Source organism: Ovis canadensis, chromosome 24 (assembly GCF_042477335.2).
Source record: "Ovis canadensis isolate MfBH-ARS-UI-01 breed Bighorn chromosome 24, ARS-UI_OviCan_v2, whole genome shotgun sequence".
In the NCBI taxonomy this organism is placed as follows: domain Eukaryota; kingdom Metazoa; phylum Chordata; class Mammalia; order Artiodactyla; family Bovidae; genus Ovis; species Ovis canadensis.
The window spans coordinates 21,661,480-21,682,771 of NC_091268.1; the positions used below are offsets into that span (position 1 = coordinate 21,661,480).

The following is a 21,292-nucleotide window of genomic DNA, read 5'->3' on the forward strand; positions in this document are numbered from 1 at the left end:
TTAGAGTCCAGTCTACGCCACCATTCCCTGTCTGTGACCATTTGGTTGGCTCCAAATCCTTCATTTTTCCTTTGTGATAACTTGTCATCCTGTCCGTGGCCTTGACTTGAGTTGACACCCTAGAAAGGGATTCTTGGCTTTTTCTTTAGGATTCAGTCTCTTCATGGGTTATGTCTCTATCATAAGTGGATACAGCCCTGGAGGGCTGGACCAGACACACCGAACATCAGACAGACTGATGGTGTTGTCTCTCTGACTTTCAGAATTCTTCTGAGAGATCACATTAGCTTTCCTTATTGATCACTGGGCTGGGGTCAAGGTAAGTTTTTAAGTGGTCTCTCTATCTTAGGTTTTTTGCTTAATGTAATATTAAAGGTTTTTGTTGGACTCTTTATTCTCAACAAGTAATTTCATTGCTACTATATTTGAGTCTGTGGCCCACTAAATCCCTGGGGTCCCCCCACCACCACCAAACTGACACATCCTAATAGGTAACAGTCTTTTAGCCATAGTGTTTATTCCCATTCAAATTGTTAGAAGAAATTGGGTCTTATTGACTCTTACCTAACAAAAGTTTCAAGAAGAATTTCAGTAATGCGATTTCAATAATTTTCTATCCAGTTTTCTATATCTAGTCAGTTCCTATGTCTAGCCCTCACTCTTGTGTCTCTCTTTATCATCCTGGATATTGATGAATATTGTCTATACTACTAATTCCTGGGCTTCCCAGGTGGCACAGTGGTAAAGAATCTGCCTGCCAATGCCAGAGAGGCAGGAGATACAGCTCTGATCCCTGGGTTGGGAAGATTCCCTGGAGTAGGAAATGGCAACTCACGCCCTATTCTTGCCTGGAGAATTCCATGGACAGAGGAGCCTGGTGGGCTACAGTCCACAGGCTCACAAAGAGTTGGAGTGACAGAGACTGACAACACACAGAAATCCCTTGGCTAAAAATTCTCCTCAGTACACTTATTTTACTTTTCTAGTGTTGGAACTGTGGGTTTCATGCTTGTATATCATGGAACCAGCTCAATTTTCAGCATTAAACTTACCATGCTGAAAGATGGATAAAAGCTCAACAATAAACTGACTACTTTGCATGATTTTGTCTGCATTCTGCATTTAGCACTGATTCCCAACGTAAGCTAAACGGGCATAAAATTCAGTTCTTTGGTATTCAGTCACCAATCAGAATACTGGAAAAGTCATCTGTAAAAAATTCAAGAGGAATGTAGATTCACAGAGAGGAGTCAAAGCAGAAAAGTCTTTGTACTTCTGTCCTTGGTGCTGAAAAATGAAAAGGAAAAAAAAAACTTAGGTCAACTTCTCTGCTTTAGTAAATGTAATGATGTGACTGTTTGTAAATGTATGAGAGATCACCCATTTAAAATAATCATTATTTAGCCTTATTTTCCTAAGAGAACAGATTCTATTGGTGCCATGCTGCTGCTGTTGCTAAGTCACTTCAGTCCTATCTGATCCTGTGCAACCCTGTTGACTGTAGGCTGCCAGGCTCCTCTGTCCATGGGACTCTCCAGGCAAGAAGACCAGAGTGGGTAGCCATTTCCTCCTCCAGGAGATGCCATGGGAGCTGACTAATGCTCACCCCAGTACTGCCCTGCTGCATACAATAATCACTACTATTTAAATAGTAGCTATTTAAATCAATTTAAGTGAAATAAAATTAAAATTCAGTTTTCCAAGGACATTATCCACTTTTCAGGTGCCCAAGAGCTGCATGTGGCTGGTGGTTACTGTGTTAGATGGCAGAGGTATGAAATGTTCCCATCATCTTGGAAAGTTTTAATGGACAGTGTTTGCTTAGAATATCATCACTATGGTAGACTCAACATTATTCCCCCCAATATATCTGCATCCTAGTCCTTGGGACCTGTCACTGCTGTGTTAACCTTGTATGACAAAAGGGACTTTACAGATGTGATTAGGTGATGGATGTTGACCGAGAAGCATTATCCAGCATTATCCCAATGGGCCCAATATAATCACAAGGGTCCTTAGCATAAGAGGGAAGCAGAAGTGTCGGAGTTAGAGGAAAAACCAGTGTGATAGCAGAAGCAGAAACTGGAGTGAGGCATTTCAAAGGGAGAGAAAGGGCCCAGAAGGCCGTGCATTCAAGCGGCCATTGGACGCTGAAAACAACGAGGGGACAGATTGCCCCCAGAGGCTGCAGAAAGAGCCAGCCCTGCTGACATTGCCTTTAGGTCAGTGGCACTGATTCCAGACTTCTGACCTCCAGGACTCTAAGAGAGCACAGCTGCGTTACTTTAAGTCACAAAGTTGCTGGTGACTTGTTATAGCAGCAGAAGGAAGCACATTCATCATTATCATGATTATCATGATCAAAATCACACTCAATTCTTGCATTTCATTTGGATTCTTACAGTTTTGCAGTCTCCTCAAGTAGAGAGTCCAGTCAACCCCTGGGGTATTTGAAGAATCAAGCTCACAAGCAACGGTTCCCTTTTTCATCTGAGATAGTCACATTGACTCAGAAATGATTTCTACTCTGAGAGTGGGTAACGGGAGTTCAGTGAATCACGAGTTAGCTGTGTCAACAGGGAGTGGAGGGGGCTGTGATAGTTGAAAGGGACAAGAGGTGATCTCTGTAGCCTGGCTTTCTATTTTCTCTGACTCGGGTGGTTGCCGACTCTAGTTCTGGTTTTGAGTAGTGTGTTTGTATGCGATCAGTAGAGCTGAACACATAAGTGACTATCCTACTGAGCGACTTCAGACAAATCAGAATCAAAGTTCAATCCAATAGATGAATGGATAAAGAATTTGTGGTACATATGAGCAGTAGAATATTATTCAGCAATGAAAATGAATGCAATTGGCTTGGTTCTAGTGAAGTGGATGAACTTCGAGCCTGTTATACAGAGTGAAGTTAGTCAGAAAGAGAAATACAAATTTTGTATATTAATGCATATGTATGGAATCTAGAAAAAGGGTAGTGATTAACCTATTTGCAAGGCAAGGAATAGAGAATGGACTTTGGACACAGTAGGGGAAGGAGAGGGTGGGTCCAACTGAGAGAGTAACATTGAAACACTTACTGTATGTAAAATAGCTAGCTACTGGGAAGTTTCTTTAGAAGCAGGGAGCTCAATCCGGTGCTCTGTGACAACCTCGAGGGGTGGGAGGGGGTGGGGAGGAGGTTCAAGAGGGAGGGGACATATGTATACTTATGGCTGATTCAAGTTGTTGTATGGCAGGAGCCAACACAATATTATAAGGCAATTATCCTCCAATTAAAAATAAATTTAAAGAAAGACAATATGCAAATAGAAAAAGACAACATTTTATCCTAAAAAAGAAAAGCTCAGTTCAAGACTTGGAAGACACAGTTCAGCGAGAAATCCTTTGTGCCCTTCCTACCCCCGCGGACCAGCGTGTTATTTTCCAAGCCTAGTGTGTGACTGTGGGTGTGATGAGTCAAGTTTCTTCTCTGCTCCCTCAGCCTGCTTGTCTCCTCCCAGGCTGGATTTTGACTCTTTGCTTCTTTTTCTGGAAAATGTCCCTTCATCCACTGTACACTGTCATGTAAGTTACATCTCTTTCAAATAGCAGTAATGGTAATAATAGCCCATATACCATAACTATTATAAGAAATATAATTGGATATGTATTTTCAGGATGGTGATAGGAACTTTATATGCTTTGCCTAATTTATTTCACAGATAACTCCATAAGGATACACTATTAGTATTCCCATTTTACCAGAGAGAGACAAAGCACAGAGTTAATGTTACTTACTCAAGAGTAAGCACCTAGTAAGAGGGAGACACAGGATTCAGTGAGTTTGGGAGGGTATTATGATAGCTGAAATAAGTCAAATGGAAAAAAGACAAATGTGGCGTGTTATCACTTACATGTGGAATCTAAAGAATACAACAAAGTAGTGAATACAGCGAAAAAGAAGTGAACAACGGAGAGAATGAACTAGTAGCTACCAGTGGGGAGGGCGGGATGGCAAGAAGGGATGGAGGTGTGAGAGGTACAAGCTACTGGATATAGGACAGGCTCAAGGATATATTGTGCACGGGGAAAATAGCCAAAAATTTGTAATAATTGTAAATGGAATGTAACCTTTAAAATTACATTGAATTAAACAATTTTTTATTAAAGAGGGAGAATCAGAATTTACACAGCAGGCCTTTTGGCTTCAGAGGTGGGCTGAATTTTTAAAAGGTGTCTCCCTCTCTTGTACGAGGAAGAGGAGGACTCTTTTTTTAAAAAAAAAAATACTTATTATTTTTTCACTTATTTATCTGGCCATGCCGAGTCTTAGCTGTGGCACACAGGATCTTTCGTTGCAGTGTGTGACGTCTTCATTGTGGCATGTGGGATCTGGTTCCCTGACCAGGGATCGAACTCAGGTCCCCTGCATTGGGAGCTCAAAATCTTAGCCACGGGACCACCAGGGACATCCTGGGCTTGTATTTTAGAAGTCAGCAAATGGTTCCCCTTCCCAGACTTTAAGCTGTTTAGTACTGGGAATCATGCTATCTTCTTTTATTCTTTCTCTGTTCCCTCAAAGACAGCAGACAATTTCTTGGAAAACTAGCAGAAGCTCATTGATCCTGTTTATTGAAATTTATTTTTGAATACTCTAGATTGTTAATAAAGGACCCCATAGAAAGGGGAGACCACTAAAGAAGATGCCCAGAGAAAGCCTATAGAATATAGAATAGTAGAAAGACCCCAGGCTGGAGTCATATTCTGGCTGTAGCTGTTAAGAGCAGTGTGGCTGTGAATAAGTCATTCTTTGATTGAGCCTCAGTTTTCTCATCTGTCAAGTGGAGATAATATATTACTCAGAGTCCTTATGAGGATTTAATGGGTATGCAATATGAAGGGCTTTATTAATTGTCATCATCATCATTAACATTTTTTCCCATAACCTGTACTCAAGAGCTTGGTGCATGTAAAGTTCATAGTAGGCCTTGTTTTGCTTGAATGTATTTCTATTCCAACAGCATAATCCTAGATAGAAGTTTTGCTTCTTTAATTTGACCACTTCAGCATTCTCGTGACAAAGACAATGGAACACAAAAGCAGTTTCCACCTTTCATATAATTACTCTGCATCTCTTTCTTGTGGTGAGCAGAGATTGTGGTCTTTAGAGTCCTAGTAAAATAAAAATGTAAACATCAGTGAGTTTGCACTGGACCCGAGAAATACGGCACACGTGAAGATTAGAGCCGTTAGCATCCTTACCGAAGCAGAAAAGTAGCTTGGGGAGTGGGCCCTGATTCCATCTGCCCTGCTCCATCTCTGCCCCTGCTTTGTCATTTCATTTGTGGTTGACTGCGGTCATCTTTGCTCTTCCCTGTCTCCATCATGTTTCTCCAGTGCATTAGCTGGTCAGTGGTCAGAATACTCTTTCTATAGCCCAGATCTGACCATTTCATCCCCATTCCTGGAACTCTTCAGTGGCTTCTCGTTACTTAAGGAATCAAATCCAAACTACTTTATCTGACATTCCCTTTTCTTGTCTGTGTATCTGCAGCCTCATTTCATTTGTGGTTGACTGCGGTCATCTTTGCTCTTCGCTGTCTCCATCATTTCTCTCCCGTGCATTAGCTGTTCAGCGGTCAGAATACTCTTTGTAGAGCCCAGATTTGACCGTTCCATCCCCATTCCTGGAACTCTTCAGTGGCTTCTCATTACTTAAGGAATCAAATCCAAGCTATTTTACCTGACATTTCCTTTTCTTGTCTGTATATCTGCAACCTTATTTCTAGCTCCAGTTTCTGTTGAATCCCCACCACCCACATACTTCACTCATAGGAGTCTTCTCTGTGTTCTTTCTTTCCCTGATCTCCATGCTTTTCCTCTGTTTCAGATTCCCCCTAACTCACTCCAACTTCTCCTTTAAGACTCATCTCCATCATATCCTTCTAGAAGCATTTGCTACACCTTCCATCTCTGAACTGGGACGCTTCCACTCTGGCTCCCGTAATCATATGCATGTTGACTCTTAAAAATCCATGAAACTTGCTTTAACTGTTGATTTTCCTGCATCTGTCTTTATCCATCTTTTAAATCTCCTCTTGAGAAGAGACAGTTTTCTCACGCCTGAATGTATCTTACATTCATGTGCACGCTTAGTCATTTCGATCGTGTCTGACTCTGTGCGACCCCATGGACTGTAGCCCAGCAGGCTCCTCTTGCCATGGGATCCTCCAGGCAACCATACTGGAGTGGGTTGCCATTGCCTTCTCCAGGAGATCTACCCCACCCAGGGGTCGAACCCACGGCTCTTATCTCTCCTGCCTTGGCAGATGAGTTCTTTACCATTAGCGCCACTTGGGAAGCCCATTTTACATCCATACAAACACAAATGCTGATCCTGAGCCCACCAGGAGCCAGGCACACTGAATCAAAGTGTCCTTGGGCATCTCTCTGTGCCAAAGACACAGGCAGAAAGTACATCTTGAGTGACTGGCTGACTGAATGAATGAATGAAAGCAAGACCATGTGTCTATGAGGTTTAAAGAAGAACTGGTTCCTTTCTGATCAAATACAATGGATAACCTTGCAGAACAAGAGCTAACTCGGACTGTCTGCTCATGCCTTAAGCATGTTGCATACTGGAGCGTGTTCAAGGTTCTTCCCTGACCTCACACACACAGTGAATGTCTGAGCTCTGTAGGCTATTTGTAGAGAGTTTATTTCATCTTTGCAGAAAGCTGCCCAGTATAAATATTAGTCAGTTGATTTCACACAGAGTTAAAACAAGCTTTTAAAAGCCTTTTACCTCGCCTGTCCCCAAACAGGTACTTTAGACTGATTCTCAAGAGCCTTGGGAAGCTTTGTCGGATTTGGTAAAGTGAAAGTTATGTTCTGTTCAGATGCGGCCTTCTGTGAAGGCTGTCTTGGGGTTGATGCTGAAATTGTGCAGAAAGGGTCAGGGAAAGTGAAGGATTTTAACATCACAAAGATGGAGTGGGGGGTGGTGTAGGAATCAGACTTCCCTGGAAGTCTTATGGAGAGGAATCTTATGGATTCCTCTCAACAAGGTTGTTTCTGAAGCCGTTTTCCTTTGGTACCAAGAAGATAGCTTGGTATTGTGAAGGTGCAAGGGCTTCATATTTCAATGGTCTGAGTTCACTCCTAGTTCTGCCCATCAATTGGTGGTGGCTTAATTGCTAAGTTATGTCTGACTCTTGCAACCCCATGGACTGTAGCCCACCAGGCTCCTCTGTCCATGGGATTTCTCCAGGCAATATACTGGAGCGGGTTGCCATTTCCTTCTCCAGGGGATCCTTCTGACCCAGGGATCGAACCCACGTCTCCTGCACTGCAGGCGGATTCTTTACTGCTGAGCCACTATGCCCATCAGTTAGTCAATGACAAGCATAAATCCACCCCAGCTCTATATAACACTTGAACCAATGGGTATCGCCACCAAGGACCAGCAGAAAGATAACATAAGCCGCACATAGATTTTTTCTTTTTTGTAATTCTGGTAGTCACATTAAACTCAGTAAAAAGAAACAGGTAAATTTAATTTCAAGATTTTATTCAACCCAGTAGTACGTCTCAACATAACTGAAAATGTTTTATTTAATCCAATGTCTCCAAAGTATTATCATTTCAACCTGCAATCAAAATAAAACTATTAGACAGATACTTTGCATTCTTTTCCTTGTACCTTGTCTCTGAAATTCAGTGTGCATTTTGTGCCTGCAATACGCCTTATGTCTGATTACTACACTCCAGCTGCTCAGTGGCCACACGTGGCTCGCGGCCACACAATAGGACAGACTGAGGTGGGACCACAAGATAGACACCTGCACAGATCTTAAGGAGTGAGTGACTCCACTCCCAAGTAAGGTCACATTGTGAGATAGAGGGGGCGAGAACTTCAAAAAGTTGATGGGGGGAGCACAATTCAACCTTTAACAGCACGTGTTCATTATAACAGCATGTGTTCATTAAACCTAAATCAGATCCATGAATCAATAATACTTGACTATAAGGACCATCTTTTTCTCTACTCTGGGTGGGTCCCAAGCATATTCCATTTTGTCTGAAAAAGATAGGCAGGTTAAAAATCAAACAAGGAAAACTGGACGTGAAGAGGATGAATATTATTGATGGGCAGTTCCACTCTGCAAAGGCACCTGCTTTGCAGTTATCGCATTTGAAAATATTTACATATGCTGCTTGAAGGTCTTTTGAATTAAATGTACTTCACTTCCATCAGCCTCAGTGTCCTAGCTAAAACTGCCTCAGAACTGTTCAGATAAATTAACTTCAGTATCTTCATTTGTACACAGAGTGATCACACACTTTATTTGGCCAGACTTACACGCTGTTGTATCTAAATAAAATGTCTTGTCAATAGGCACATTCTCTCTTATATACAAATAAGGTGAACTTCTTCCATATTTTCAAAATTTCACTCTTCTCCTTGGATCCACCTTGACATTTTGCAAAACCTCGTCTTTAAATCAGTCCAGCCCTGTTTTACTCCAAACTGTGTGCTGTTCTCGGCTCAGCATTCTTGGAGGCAGATATCCTTAAAACATCACACATCTTTAGCTATAGGAAAATACTTGTGCACTGACCAAACATATGTAAAGAATTCAAGGTTTTCCAGTCTCCAGTGGTGCTTTGTTTGAAGGTCCAGGGCTCAAGAGGCCCTTGTGTTGGGGCAGCACCAGTTACTGAACTTGGTTCTTCACTTAGGAAAATGGAGTTCTCTGTTTTCAGTCTCGCTTGACTTTAGAGACGTCAACGGCACCCCACTCCAGTACTCTTGCTCTCTTGACTTACTCTTTTACAAATAGCAATAACTTCAATACTGGCATGTTCATGCCAAGTTGGATTGTATTGAATTTGTAAAGCCAATAAAGTTTTATCTCCCGTTTGTTCTGATGGGAATTTCAATTGTCATACTGGCCCTGTTTATTTCTCTTATTCTCTGTATAAAAGTTTATGGAATGAGGATGGAAGAAACCCAGAAATGCATCATGCAATCAAGTCTGTTGATATAGCCAGACATTTGGGTCATATGGATGAAAAATTTAGGAAGCCGTGTAATGTAATGGAAGTGTATCTAGAGTTCAGATCTTAGCTAGAATGTGTTTGCTGTCTGAACTTGAGCATGTCACTGAGTTATTGGCCTCAACTTTCTCTTCTGCATGTCACTGAGTTATTGGCCTCAACTTTCTCTTCTGTTAAATGAGTATATATGGTACCCATCCTACCTACTTTCCAATGTGGTATGGAGGTTCAAACAGACCCTGTTTGAATGCTCCCAGAAGCCTTTACGTTGTATCATTGGCTAAGCAACTGTGATGATGTCTATGGTGAGAGTGAGAAACTCTATCATATTTATTTACCTAAACTGACCACTCGAGTTATTGATTTATTTCTTCGGTTTCAAACATTTGAGTTTCCTCAAGAGAAAAGGTATCATCAAACAGTGTAGTTTAAAAGATCAGATCCCTCCCTTTTATTTTTCTTCACTCTTCCCTTGACTTTATTTACCAGCATTACATTTACTCTGTGACTTGCCAAGATGTTTCTCAGCATCTGCTCTATGCATGCCATTCAAACACTCCTGGGAAGGTGATATTCAGTAATGCAGACCTTCCCTCAAGGGCCCAGATAATTCAGGCCTCTTCCCTCGAGGGCCTTACAATCCAGTAGCCTCCAGGTCTCTGTCTCAGCTCACCCATGGCTCTGAAAATAACCTCACCACTTTCTTTTACTTCGTGTCCACTGATTCTGCCACCCCAGGTATGAGCTATTTCCTCCTTCTGCAGCATTAAACTGGCCTTTCCACACATGATTTTATCAACCTGTTTCGTACCATCTGGCTGTTTTGTACCTACCCTTCAACTCGAGGTTTAACATCAGTTCTTCTGGAAAGCCCTCCCTGATAAACCATAGGGGATTGGCGAGTTCTCTTAGCTCTGTATATTTCTCTTCTTGTGGCACATACCCCATCAAACTGTACATTCCCGGGTTATTCTGTGACTTCTGCCAACTTAGAGCTGCAGAGGTTTCTGGGCTGCATGAATCCTTGTCACCACTGTGGCCCCTGAAGCTAGCAGAGGACCTGCCATACCAAAGATGCCCAGTACTTTGCTACTGAAACAACGGCGTGAATATCAAGTTCTTGCCTATTTGAATAGTTCATTGCCCTTGCTTTCTGGCAGTCTCTCCTAATTTCATTTCTTCCAAATCCAAGTATAATTCATTTTGTGACAGCCTTTTTTTTCAAGTTGGCAAACTATTAGAGGCTAAAACTTATGCAACGCACAATGAAAGACAAGGTCATATTTTATCATCTTTGCCTGTTGCCTTAACCAGATTAGACATCTTTCTACAAGTAAGGTGAATGCAAGCCAACAGATATTTATCATGTCAAACACCTGATTACAAAGGACGGAAGAAAAAGAGGGAAGTGTTAAAGATGAAGATGGCAAGTCCCTGCCTTGAAGGAATTTACATTCTTTGGTGAGGCTCATAATAGCCATGTAGGGAGATTGGAAAAGACTCATTGGAAAAGATCCTGATGCTGGAAAAGATTGAGGGCAGGAGGAGAAGGGGGTGACAGAGGATGAGATGTTTGGATGGCATCACTGACTCAATGGACATGAGTCTGAGCAAACTCTTCACTATCTGGGAGATAGTTGAAGGACAGGAAAGCCTGACAGGCTGCAGTCCATGGGGTCACAAAGAGTCAGACACAACTTAGTGACTGAACAACAACAAGGGAGATTGGATAACTGAAAACACCAAAAAAATAAAAACGGAAGCCTCAAAGGTTTGGTTCTGGAAATTCATGATAAGTTATGTGGAGGTGGTACATAGCTTCTGTATCTTAACAATGTCATGTCTCCTCAAGGTCATGGGTTATCTCAGCGATGTTTAGGATCCACCTTTGAGAGAAGACCAAGGAAGAAATGTCGATTAGTGTCATTGGGAAATAAACTTTCCTGATAGGTAGAAAATTCAGTTTTCATAATGTGATGTGAGCGAGGTTGCTTCAATTAGCAACATCCACGGTGGAGCTGGCACTGCTCTGGGCTACTTGGTGCTTGCCGTATGTACAGCAACGCCCTCTCTTACAGAGAAAGTTGTCTTACACCACATCTATTAGTTTCCTGTTTCAGATGCAGGCAGAGAATCCCCTGGATAGCTACAATGGAGTAAGGAGCACCGCAATATTATCCCGTCGTATCTGCAGGGCAACTGTAAGCAAGCTCTGTAGGGGAACACAAGGCATTCTTTTCTTGTTGTGGATATGGTTAAATGTAGTAATGTTAGCAATGGTGCAAGTCTTTGAAGTTCATCTTGGATAGAAATTTGATGCTGATGTTACCCTGGTGGTGGTGGCAAGAACGTTTCTGTTTTTCCCCCTTCTTTACAAAATAGCTCCTTGTAAAAGGATTTCGATTGTGGATTGAAGGTTTCCTCCATACCCAGGAGATGAAGGGTCTTTGTGGAATGATGAGTTAAAATGTGTTGATCTGTTCCTTCCATTATGGAAACAGTTTCTGCTAATATTTATTTGCTTGGTTCAATTGTCAATGAGTTCATCTGCCCTTCTGTCTGCACCACTCTGTCTGGGATGGTGGTGGGCAGCTCCAACTGGCACTCAGGGATGTGTGGCAATAACAGTGAGGCCATGCTATGGATGCAAAAGGGGATGGCTGAACTTTTGCTGCCCTAAATTCCCTTTGTGTTTGCGGCCATGAACGTGGTCCTGCAATGTCAAGTATCTGGTTTTGACAGTTTCCTGTAGTTGTGTGAGAGATTACGTTGGGGGAAACTGGATGAAGAACACAGAGTAACTGGCCTGAATTTTTTTTTTTCAGCTTCTTGCTTTGCCGTCAGAATTAGATTGGTCAAACTATGATTTTCATCCTGCCTCTGGGGGTGATCGCAGATTATTTGCATAGTCTTTCAAAGCTGCCCGTCTATAAAATGAAGATAATGATGGAGGCTGTGGAGTGCACTGAGGGAGTGACATTTATACAACACTTAGGGCAATAGATGCGTATGTTGAGAGCCATTCTAATTATATCCGTATTTATTTATTTTTATTTTTGGCTGTCCTGGCTCTTCGTTGCTGCACAGACTTTTCTCTAGGGGCAAGCAGGGGCTACTCTCCAGTTGCAGTGAGCAAGCTCCTCATTCCAGTGGTTTCTCTTGTTGCGGAGCTTGGGCTCTAGGGCACATGAGCTTCAGTAGCAGCAGCTCCCAGGGTCTAGAGCACAGGCTCAATAGCTGTGGTGCACAGACTCAGTTGCTCCGTGGCACACGGGGTCTTCCCAGATCAGGGATCAAAACTGTGTTGCCTGCATTGGCAGGTGGATTCTTTACTACTGAGCCACCAGGGAAGCCCTTCCAATTATATTCTTGCTGTTATTAATAATGGTATACTCACCATCATCATCATTAACACTACTAACCCCTCTTGGGTTCTGGATCTTGAGATGACAAGAACAAGATCTCATGCCTTTTTGGTAACTTCTGACTTTGGCTAGAATACTTCAGAAAATAATTTGTGATTGAAATAGTTCTACCATAGCCCTTACAGATAACAGCGCCCATCTTGGCCAACAAAGAGGCCAATCAGAGCATCCTTGAAGGAACCTCAGCTTCGGAGAAAGATGTGGATTTGAGGTCTGCCTCTGACATTTGGTGGCTCACTGGGAAGGAACCCGCCTGCCAGTACAGGAGACACAAGAGCCACGGGTTCGATCCTTGGGTCAAGAGGATCCCCTGGAGGAGGAAATGGCAACCCCCTCCAGTATTCTTGCCTGGGAAAGTCCATGGCTAGAGGAACCTGGGGGGCTACAGTCCATGGGGCGACAAAGAGCTGGGCACGAGTGAGTGAGTGACCACACATCTGCCACTTACTAGCTTCCAGAAACCATTTGCTTCTTTATCTGTGAAATGGGTTTGATAACAAATAAGTTTAGTAAAAACACAGTTCCTGTAAACATGAAGTTAGACATGTATATCAAGCGGCTACCATTATCTAATGCTGAGAATGAACTCAGTGTCAAGCTGCTATTCTGCCTGGTACTTTTTAAAAATGTATAATGGGCTATAATAAGGCATTTACAGCTATTTCGTAGACAGAGAAGTGAATCCCTATGCCGCATGGCTTTCCAAGAAGAAATCTTTCAGTATGATGTTGGGATATTTCAGTAGGGAATTTTTTTTTTTTTCCAACAGAGCAACCCTTGATGGTTTGACTTTGTTTCTCAGCTCCCTGAGTTACTGGGTGAATCAGAGCATATCTTAATTCTCATCGGGACCTGAGAATTTTTCAAGGGACAAAACACTTGGAATATGGGCATGTGCGTACCACTCTTTAAGATGCTCCAGGCAACAGTGGTGAGAAAAAAACAGCAGGGGTTCCTGCCCTCATGAAGTTTACAGTCTAGTTGAAGACAGACCTCAAACTGCAGATTTTACCATAATATCTTACAGAAGGGTCCCCCAACCTCCAGGATCTAATGCCTGATGACCTGAGGTGGAGCTAATGTAATAGCACTAGAAATAAGTGAGTGAATGTTGGTCACTTAGTCGTGTCCAACCCTTTGTGACCTCGTGGTGTATAGTGTGCCAGGCTGTTCTGTCCATGGAATTCTCCAGGCAAGAATACTGAAGTGGGTAGCCATTCCCTTCTCCAGGGGATCTTCCCGACCCAGGGATCAAACCCAAGTCTCCTGCATTGCAGGCAGATTCTTTACCATTTGAGCCATCAGGGAAGTCCAACAGAAATAAAGTGCACCATAAATGGAATGCGCTTGAATCATCCCAAAACCATACCCCTTCCCTCCCTGGTCCCTGGAAAAATTGTCTTTCACGAAACCAGGCCTTGGTGAGGACTGCAGTCTTACAGGAAAACCCAAATAAAGTTTTTGGCCAACCCAATATACATAATGTAAAAATACACATAATGTCAAAATCAAAGTGTACATCATGTCAGACTTTGACAAGGATTTTAAAGGACAAGTCAGGGTCCTCTAAGACCCTGTGGATGCAGTGAGCAGGATAAGAAAGCCCCTGTTCTTAAGTGCCCAAGATTGTTGGCTGGGAACTTCACTTGCTCCAGAGGCTAATGATTCTTTTTTTTTGACACAAGCATGTTTCTCTTTGGAAATACCACCTCATAAGCCACCATGTCAAGGCTACTGATTAACACCAAGTGCCATAAATATTTGATTGTTCCTAACTTTTAAGGAGTTGAGAAAAACAGCTTCTCCGTTGCCTTCTGTGGCTCCACATGGAAAGTCAGGACGGAATGTTTCGTAAGCGTGACACCTCACTGTTGAAAATCCGCCCCGCCTCCCATGCTTCATGTTTCTGGGGCTGGGGCTTTCAGCCGCGGCAAGGTGGCTCCTGGCCTCTCCTCTGTGCCTCCCTGCGGAGCCTGGGAAAGCGAAATGAAACAAATTGCTTTCTCTCCAATCTGTGACATGGATTCCTGTTATCGTGGTTGTTGGTTTTTTGTGAATTATGGTCCCAGAGCAATTTCAGAGCTCTTTGTTCCAGGGATTTTTTTTTTTATTTTTTGGTAAGCTCATGTAGTTAGGAAACCAAGGTTTGTATACTCACCTTACAAACTATAAGATCAGTTTGTAAGCTGACTTGGAGGTCAGCTTTGAACCCATCTCCAAGTGTTTAAAGATGTGGGGCTTAGGAGTCTGGTGGATTTGGGTAACTAGCTTTTTCTAGTTGTGTGAGTAGCAAGAAGTGCTGGATTGACCAAAAGGTTCATTTGGGTTCTTCTGTAAGATGTTATGAAAAACCTGAATGAACCTTATGGCTGACCCGATAACTCCACCTCGCTTAAAAAGAGAATGATGGTAGGTGCCACATTGGGTTCTTATCAAATATGATAATATAGGCAAAGCTGCTTTATTGAATCTTGTATCTTTGGTGCCAAAAACAGTGACTAGTACATAGTTAGTGCTCAAGAAGATTTTCTTATCATCACCATCATCTTCATCACCACCATCAGCTTCATCACCATCATCTCTGTATCATCATCTTCATCACCACCATCATCTCCGTCTTTATCATCTTCTTCATCACCGTCATCATCAGCTTCATCACCACCATCATCATCGCTATATCGTCTTCTTTATCACCACCTTCATCTCCGTCTTTATCATCACCACCACCATCATCATCCCCATCGTCTTTATCATCAATATCATCTCCATCTTCACCTTAGCATGGATTCAGTGACAGGAACTCTTCAATAACACCAAATCAGGTTCAAGATCTGGGTTCCACCATTTACGAAAATTTACAGACTCCCATAGTGGGAAATATCTTTTCACCTATTTGGAGCCTCAGTGTTCTTACCTTTAAAAGGACCATAATATCTGTCTCTTGGGGGTGGTGGTGATTATGGGGATTAAAGTGCCTGGCACACAGTAGAATGAATCCACACCTGCACATGTGTTTTTCAGAGAAGAAAGAACTTTGCTGGACTAGAAAGGGGACTGATTTCATCCCTACAGTGGGTATATATGCTCAAGGACTTTCTACATTATGAAACACATTCCCATAGATTTGATCCCTAGAGCATCACAAGAGCCTCATCAGGAAGGAGAATATTTGTTTTGTTTTGTTTTTTTTAGGAAGGAGAATGTTTTTGATTTATGTTAATAAATGAGGAAATGGGATACACAATAGTTCCACCATTGAGTTTCTGATTTTTCAGCATTTGTCTCCCACCCCGTAGTCACAGCACCAATAAAAAGTTAGATGGTAACCAACAGGGAAATTACCCAGCACAGAGTTTTTTATTTTACTTATTTTATTGCGATCTATAAAAGATTTTACATCACAACCCAATTCACCCGCATAAAAGTTTCATGAAACATTTCTCTTGCTCTATTCTATTCTTTCCCAGTGTGGTATAGTTTATTTCATTTAGAGACTGTTGGTGCCATAACCCCCACCAGAGTTTTACATCCCAAGGGATCACACCTGTAATTTGAAAACAATACATTTCACCCCAAAATTGTGTATAAGAATAGTCTGAGGCACCTTTACACAGCGCCCAAGGCTGGATCCCACCCACCCTCAGAGACTTTAAGCTGGTGGGTCTGGAGTGGAGTTCTAGCATCTGGCTCTGTAGGACCACCCCTAAGTGACCTGATGGCTCGTGGGCTAAAGAGTAATGTCCTATTACATCACTCTGATTGTCTCCACCTGAAACAGTCTCCTCTGTTGAGTGTTTTGACTTTTTCGTGTTTTGGGTTTTTGCATTTTCTCTGTCACTTCCCAGAACACCGGGGACTCTTTCTGTGCTGGTTTCACACTTTTTGCTTTCTAGGAGAAAGCAAGACCCCTTTGATTAAAGAACAGAAGTTTAGCTCTTCAGTTATTAGTTGGACAAGGAGCTTGTGGCGCGTAAGAATGACTGCTGAGTCCACCTATTGAGCGAGTCCTTTGAGAAGGGGCTCTGGTCGTCTCGTGATGCGGTTTTGAGAGGGGGAACCTGAGTGAAAGTGAAAGGTGCTCAGTCCTGTCCGACTCTTTGCAACCCCATGGACTGTCTGGTCCATGGAATTCTCCAGGCCAGAATACTGCAGTGGGTTGCCTTTCCCTTCTTCAGGGGATCTTCCAGACCCAGGGATTGAACACTGGTCTCCTGCATTGCAGATGGATTCATTATCAGCTGAGCCACCAAGAATACTGGAGAGGGTAGCCTCTCCCTTCTCTAGCAGATCTTCCCGACCCAAGAATCAAACCCTGGTCTCCCGCACTGCCGATTGGATTCTTTACCAACTGAGCTACCAGGGAATCCCAAGGAACCTGAGTCGGTTCGGTCAGTTCAGTCACTCAGTCGTGACTGACTCTTTGCGACCCCATGAATCGCAGCACGCCAGGCCTCCCTGTCCATCACCAACTCCCGGAGTTCACTCAGACTCACGTCCATCGAGTCAGTGATGCCATCCAGCCATCTCCTCCTCTGTCGACCCCTTCTCCTCCTGCCCCCAATCCCTCCCAGCATCAGAGTCTTTTCCAATGAGTCAACTCTTCGCATGAGGTGGCCAAAGTACTGGAGTTTCAGCTTTAGCATCATTCCTTCCAAAGAAATCCCAGGGCTGATCTCCTTCAGAATGGACTGGTTGGATCTCCTTGCAGTTCAAGGGACTCTCAGGAGTCTCCTCCAACACCACAGTTCAAACGCATCAATTCTTCGGTGCTCAGCCTTCTTCGCAGTCCAACTCTCACATTCATACATGACCACTGGAAAAACCATAGCCTTGACTAGATGGACCTTAGTCGGCAAAGTAATGTCTCTGCTTTTGAGTATGCTATCTAGGTTGGTCATAACTTTTCTTCCAAGGAGTAAGTGTCTTTTAATTTCATGGCTGCAGTCACCATCTGCAGTGATTTTGGAGCCCCCAAAAGTAAAGTCTGACACTGTTTCCACCGTTTCCCCATCAAGGGCTGCTTAATTTCATCCTACTTTAATTAATTAATTAATAATCACATCCCCAGACTGTGATTGGAAATAGGACTGTAAGAATGGCACAAATACTGTTTATCCAGATTTTCTTTCCAACCCTGGGAAGCTGGGAATTTTAAAAAAAAAATCACCCAGGGGCTCCCTGAACTAGCACCTCCAACAGATCAGCAGGAAAGTGGAATTCTTCCGGGCAGCCTTCTCCGCCCTCACCTCCTCCTCTGTTATACAATTTAATTACAAGTTTAATCACTTCAGAAACCTCATCCATTCCCTCCAGTGTAGCGAGATCTCTCCTTTCCAAGCAGGCGTCTCAGTGATAAGCGGCTGTCCATGCAGAGTGGATGGGTCTCTTGAAACCTCTCCTTGGGCGAGCCAGAAAGACATGACTAAATAAAAACTGAGATTGTGTTCACATTTCACTGCGGTGGTTGTAGTTTTAATAATAAAGGAAGAACAAAGTATTTGCAGCTTTAAATAAAGAGGCAGCATTTGGCATTGAAATCACAGGGGATTTTGTACGAGGTTGTATTTTTGCTCATTGGGAAACAAGAAAAAAAATGAGCTTAGAAGAGACAGAAGTTCAAGACAAGAGAAAAACAAGAGGCTCTGATTTTCCTTCATGCCCTTGATCATCAACTGGCGTTCTGTGGTCAAGGGTGGGTTCCTTTTCTTCAGAGCCTACTGCAGGTCCTTCCAGTTGGGTCCTCGGGGACAAAGATGGTTTTGGATTTTGCTCACCACGTTACTGAATGTGATGAATGAAGCTGTTTATCTAGCGCATCCTCTGAGGCAGGGCGCCGTGCGTGTTTGTTTTTTGATTTTTATCATGATCTTCTCACAATTACCCTGTGAAGTCACTCATCATGTTCCCCATTAAACAGAAGCAAAAAAACAACAACAACAACAAAAAAAAACTGGAGCCCAGGGCATTGTAACAACTTGCCTGAGATCACGCAGAGAGGCTGCCAAGGAGCCAGGCCTGAGCATCTTCCACACACTCGCCCCTGACAGTATTTTAAGATCAATTTACAATTAACCACTCAGCTTTGTTATACATTTATCTGCAGTGTTCTCAGGGTGTGTTTTTAAAAAACGTATCCATCACCATCTCTCTTATCTCTTCGAGCTCTGTCTTCCTCCCTCTTCCCTCTCCTCCCCTTCTCATTTTGGCATTCCCCCCACCCCTGCCCATCCCCTCTTGAAAATATAAAACAAAAATAGGAGAGTCACGCGAGCTTCCCGGTGGAATTCCTAAGTTTGCTTGCATACCATATATTTAGTTTAGTAATGAAAAATTCCAGCTCCGGGCGGTGCAGAGGATAGCATTTCTAATGTTTTTTAAACAGCTATTAATGTAGTCAAGCGCTGTGTGGGTTTTCTTTCTTTTTTTTTTTTCCCCTTCCTCGTCTATATAATCATCTGCTCAGTGTACACTCGGAAAGGGGGAGCAGGGGCCAGAGGAGGGGTGGGCTGTGATTGATGGATCAGCTCCAGGAAGGAGTCCCCTCTGGGGCTGGTTTGGGGAGCAGTCAGATGTTGAGGAGGAGGTCAGCCGGGCGGCCCTGGCCCCCCCTCCTCCCGCACCCCCGCCGTCCCCACGTTGCACAGCACACACACCCGCGCTCCTCATCGAGGCTCTCTCCTGCCAGATGCTCTGTGGCGTGGCGCTGGCACAGCTGCTAAGTTTATGGAGGAGAAAGGAAGCAGGATGGTACAGCAGGTACATTTCCCCCATTTTCCTGTTTCACTCGAAACTGTGCTTTGAATGGAGCGGAAGCCTTTCTTGGTATGAAGTCTGTGTTACTCTCTGTGTGATGTGGATTTTGCTCCTTGAATCATGCCGGGAGGGAAAGGAGAGGAATTCAGCCAAGTGTGTGTGTGTGTGTGTGTGTGTGTGTGTGTGTGAGTGTGTGTGTGTGTGTGTGTGTGTGTGTGTGTGTGCATGGGCTTTTCTGCTTGATGTGTAATAACTGAGCTGGTCTTCGAACCCGCAGGTTAATGATGTGATTTTGCATTTCCCTTCTTTGGTTTCAGTGCCCCAGGGGTATGATGCAGTTGTAGTTCCTTTCCGTCCAGCACAGGAGGCTTTTCTCTGAATATGCGCAATTTCTTGCCAGAGAAGTAGAACAGACCCGGCTGAGAAACTCAAGTCGACCAAACTGTCAGCAGGACGGAGAACTGCAGGCAGCTGAGAAGGGACAGTCTCCTTTCTCGAGTTGGAGTTGGTGGGAGGAGTGGGTCCCAGGGCAGGAGACACCGCTTTTTCTAGGCGGTGTGGAGAGGTGTAATCAATTGGTTTAGGAGGACTGAACCATTCCCGTACATTTCTTTACTAGAGGGGCGATGTTTAGGCCAGAAGAGGTTTGAGGGGACGAGATAGGGACTGGGAATGGGTAAATTTCAGACGCAAAAGGAGAAAGGATGCTCTAGACGTTAGATGATTAGAGATGGGAAAACACACACAGAGACAGGAAAGAAAAATACTTAAAGTCCACCTTGGCAGGCACTTTTCCCCCTCAGTAAAAGTCAGACAGTTCACGGTGAGAAGAATAAATCCGTTCCGTGCTCTGCCACGTAAGGACTCTTTTCTGCAGTTGAAATGTGCTTTGCATTAGATGGTGAGCCAAAATATTTTGCCAAGTCCGGTGGGCTGCCAGTCTTGGTTCATTTATTAGTTTCCCAAAACTACTTTATTAAACCACTCAGGGCTGTGCCCGGGAGAAGGGGATGTCTAACAACAACAAAACCCCACCAAAATATTAAAGAAAAGCACCTCCTGTTTTCTCCCCGGCTCTGCCTCCTGAGAAAATTAAGGGTGTGGGATGTTTCAGCGACCCAGGAAATTCTCCTTGTATTTGAGGGGTGTCTCACTGAATGCCGGCAAGCAGCAAAGTCCACACACTATGCTAATGGTCAGATTACGGTATTTGTCTTAAAATAGCAATAATATCCTGGCTATTTCATGCTTCAGTAAAATATTTAAATTGAAATGGCATTTTTTTTTCCTTTGGTGAATCAGACTTGGTTGCATTTTAATAACCCGTTTTTCGCTCTGTAACTGGAGTGCAAACTACCCACCGGGGTGTTTCGGGGAATGAGGGAGGTGGGGTGGTTCCCACGTCATCTGGCTGCTGTTGAGCTGCTGTTCTAATTGAAGTTTGGCCCAGGAGGACGAAGAAGTTTCTTTTCCATTTATCCTAATAGATGCTCTTGATTTCAAATTTCTACCCAGTTCTGCAGCAGCCAAGGGTGGGTTGGAAAACACGAGGTCTTGGCATCTTTTTCTTCCCTTGTGTGTATTCAGCAGTGCCCCAGGGAAGTCCAGGCATTGACAATCAGATGCTAGGGTTGCAAAATCACTTGAAGCCCCTCCCCCCGATGATGTGGTTGTCCAGTCACTAAGTTGAGACCCCGTGGACTGCAGCACGCCGGGCTTCCCTGACCTTCACTGTCTCCCAGAGTTTGCTCAAACTCATGTCCATTGAGTCAGTCCAACCATCTCATCTTCTATCATCCCCTTCTCCTGCCCTCAGTCTTTCCCAGCCTCAGGGATGATGTGGAGGTACATGCAAGGCAGAATCACCCTCCGCTGTCAACTCAATACTCCCACAAGCACCCTGACTCAGGAAACATCAGCATCTCTGTGATCATTCCACTTATTTGGGAAAAGCAGGCATTTGGCGTTAGAGGAGAGGGATGATCCTCAGATAGTAAAGAATCCGCCTGCAGTTTTGGAGACCTGGGTTCGATCCCTGGGTTGGGAAGAACCCCTGGAGGAGGGCATGGCAACCCACT

The 21,292-nt window shown here is 43.6% G+C and overlaps 1 protein-coding gene across 21 annotated transcripts in view; it reads left to right on the forward strand.

Annotated features, from left to right (window-relative positions):
• The window catches only part of LOC138428933 (RNA binding protein fox-1 homolog 1), a 436,622-nt gene that overhangs the window by 204,909 nt on the left and 210,421 nt on the right, over positions 1-21,292 (forward strand). For 6 of the 21 annotated variants that reach the window (XM_069569883.1, XM_069569892.1, XM_069569893.1 and 3 more), the window contains exon 1: positions 18,730-19,217. The exons of 14 other annotated variants lie outside the window; for them this stretch is intronic. In XM_069569883.1, coding sequence (XP_069425984.1) covers positions 19,185-19,217 — 33 coding nt within the window. In that variant the 5' untranslated portion in view covers positions 18,730-19,184. Of the gene's footprint in view, positions 1-18,729; positions 19,284-21,292 lie in introns of those variants that run through there. One more of the 21 variants, XM_069569897.1, reaches the window with a different exon arrangement.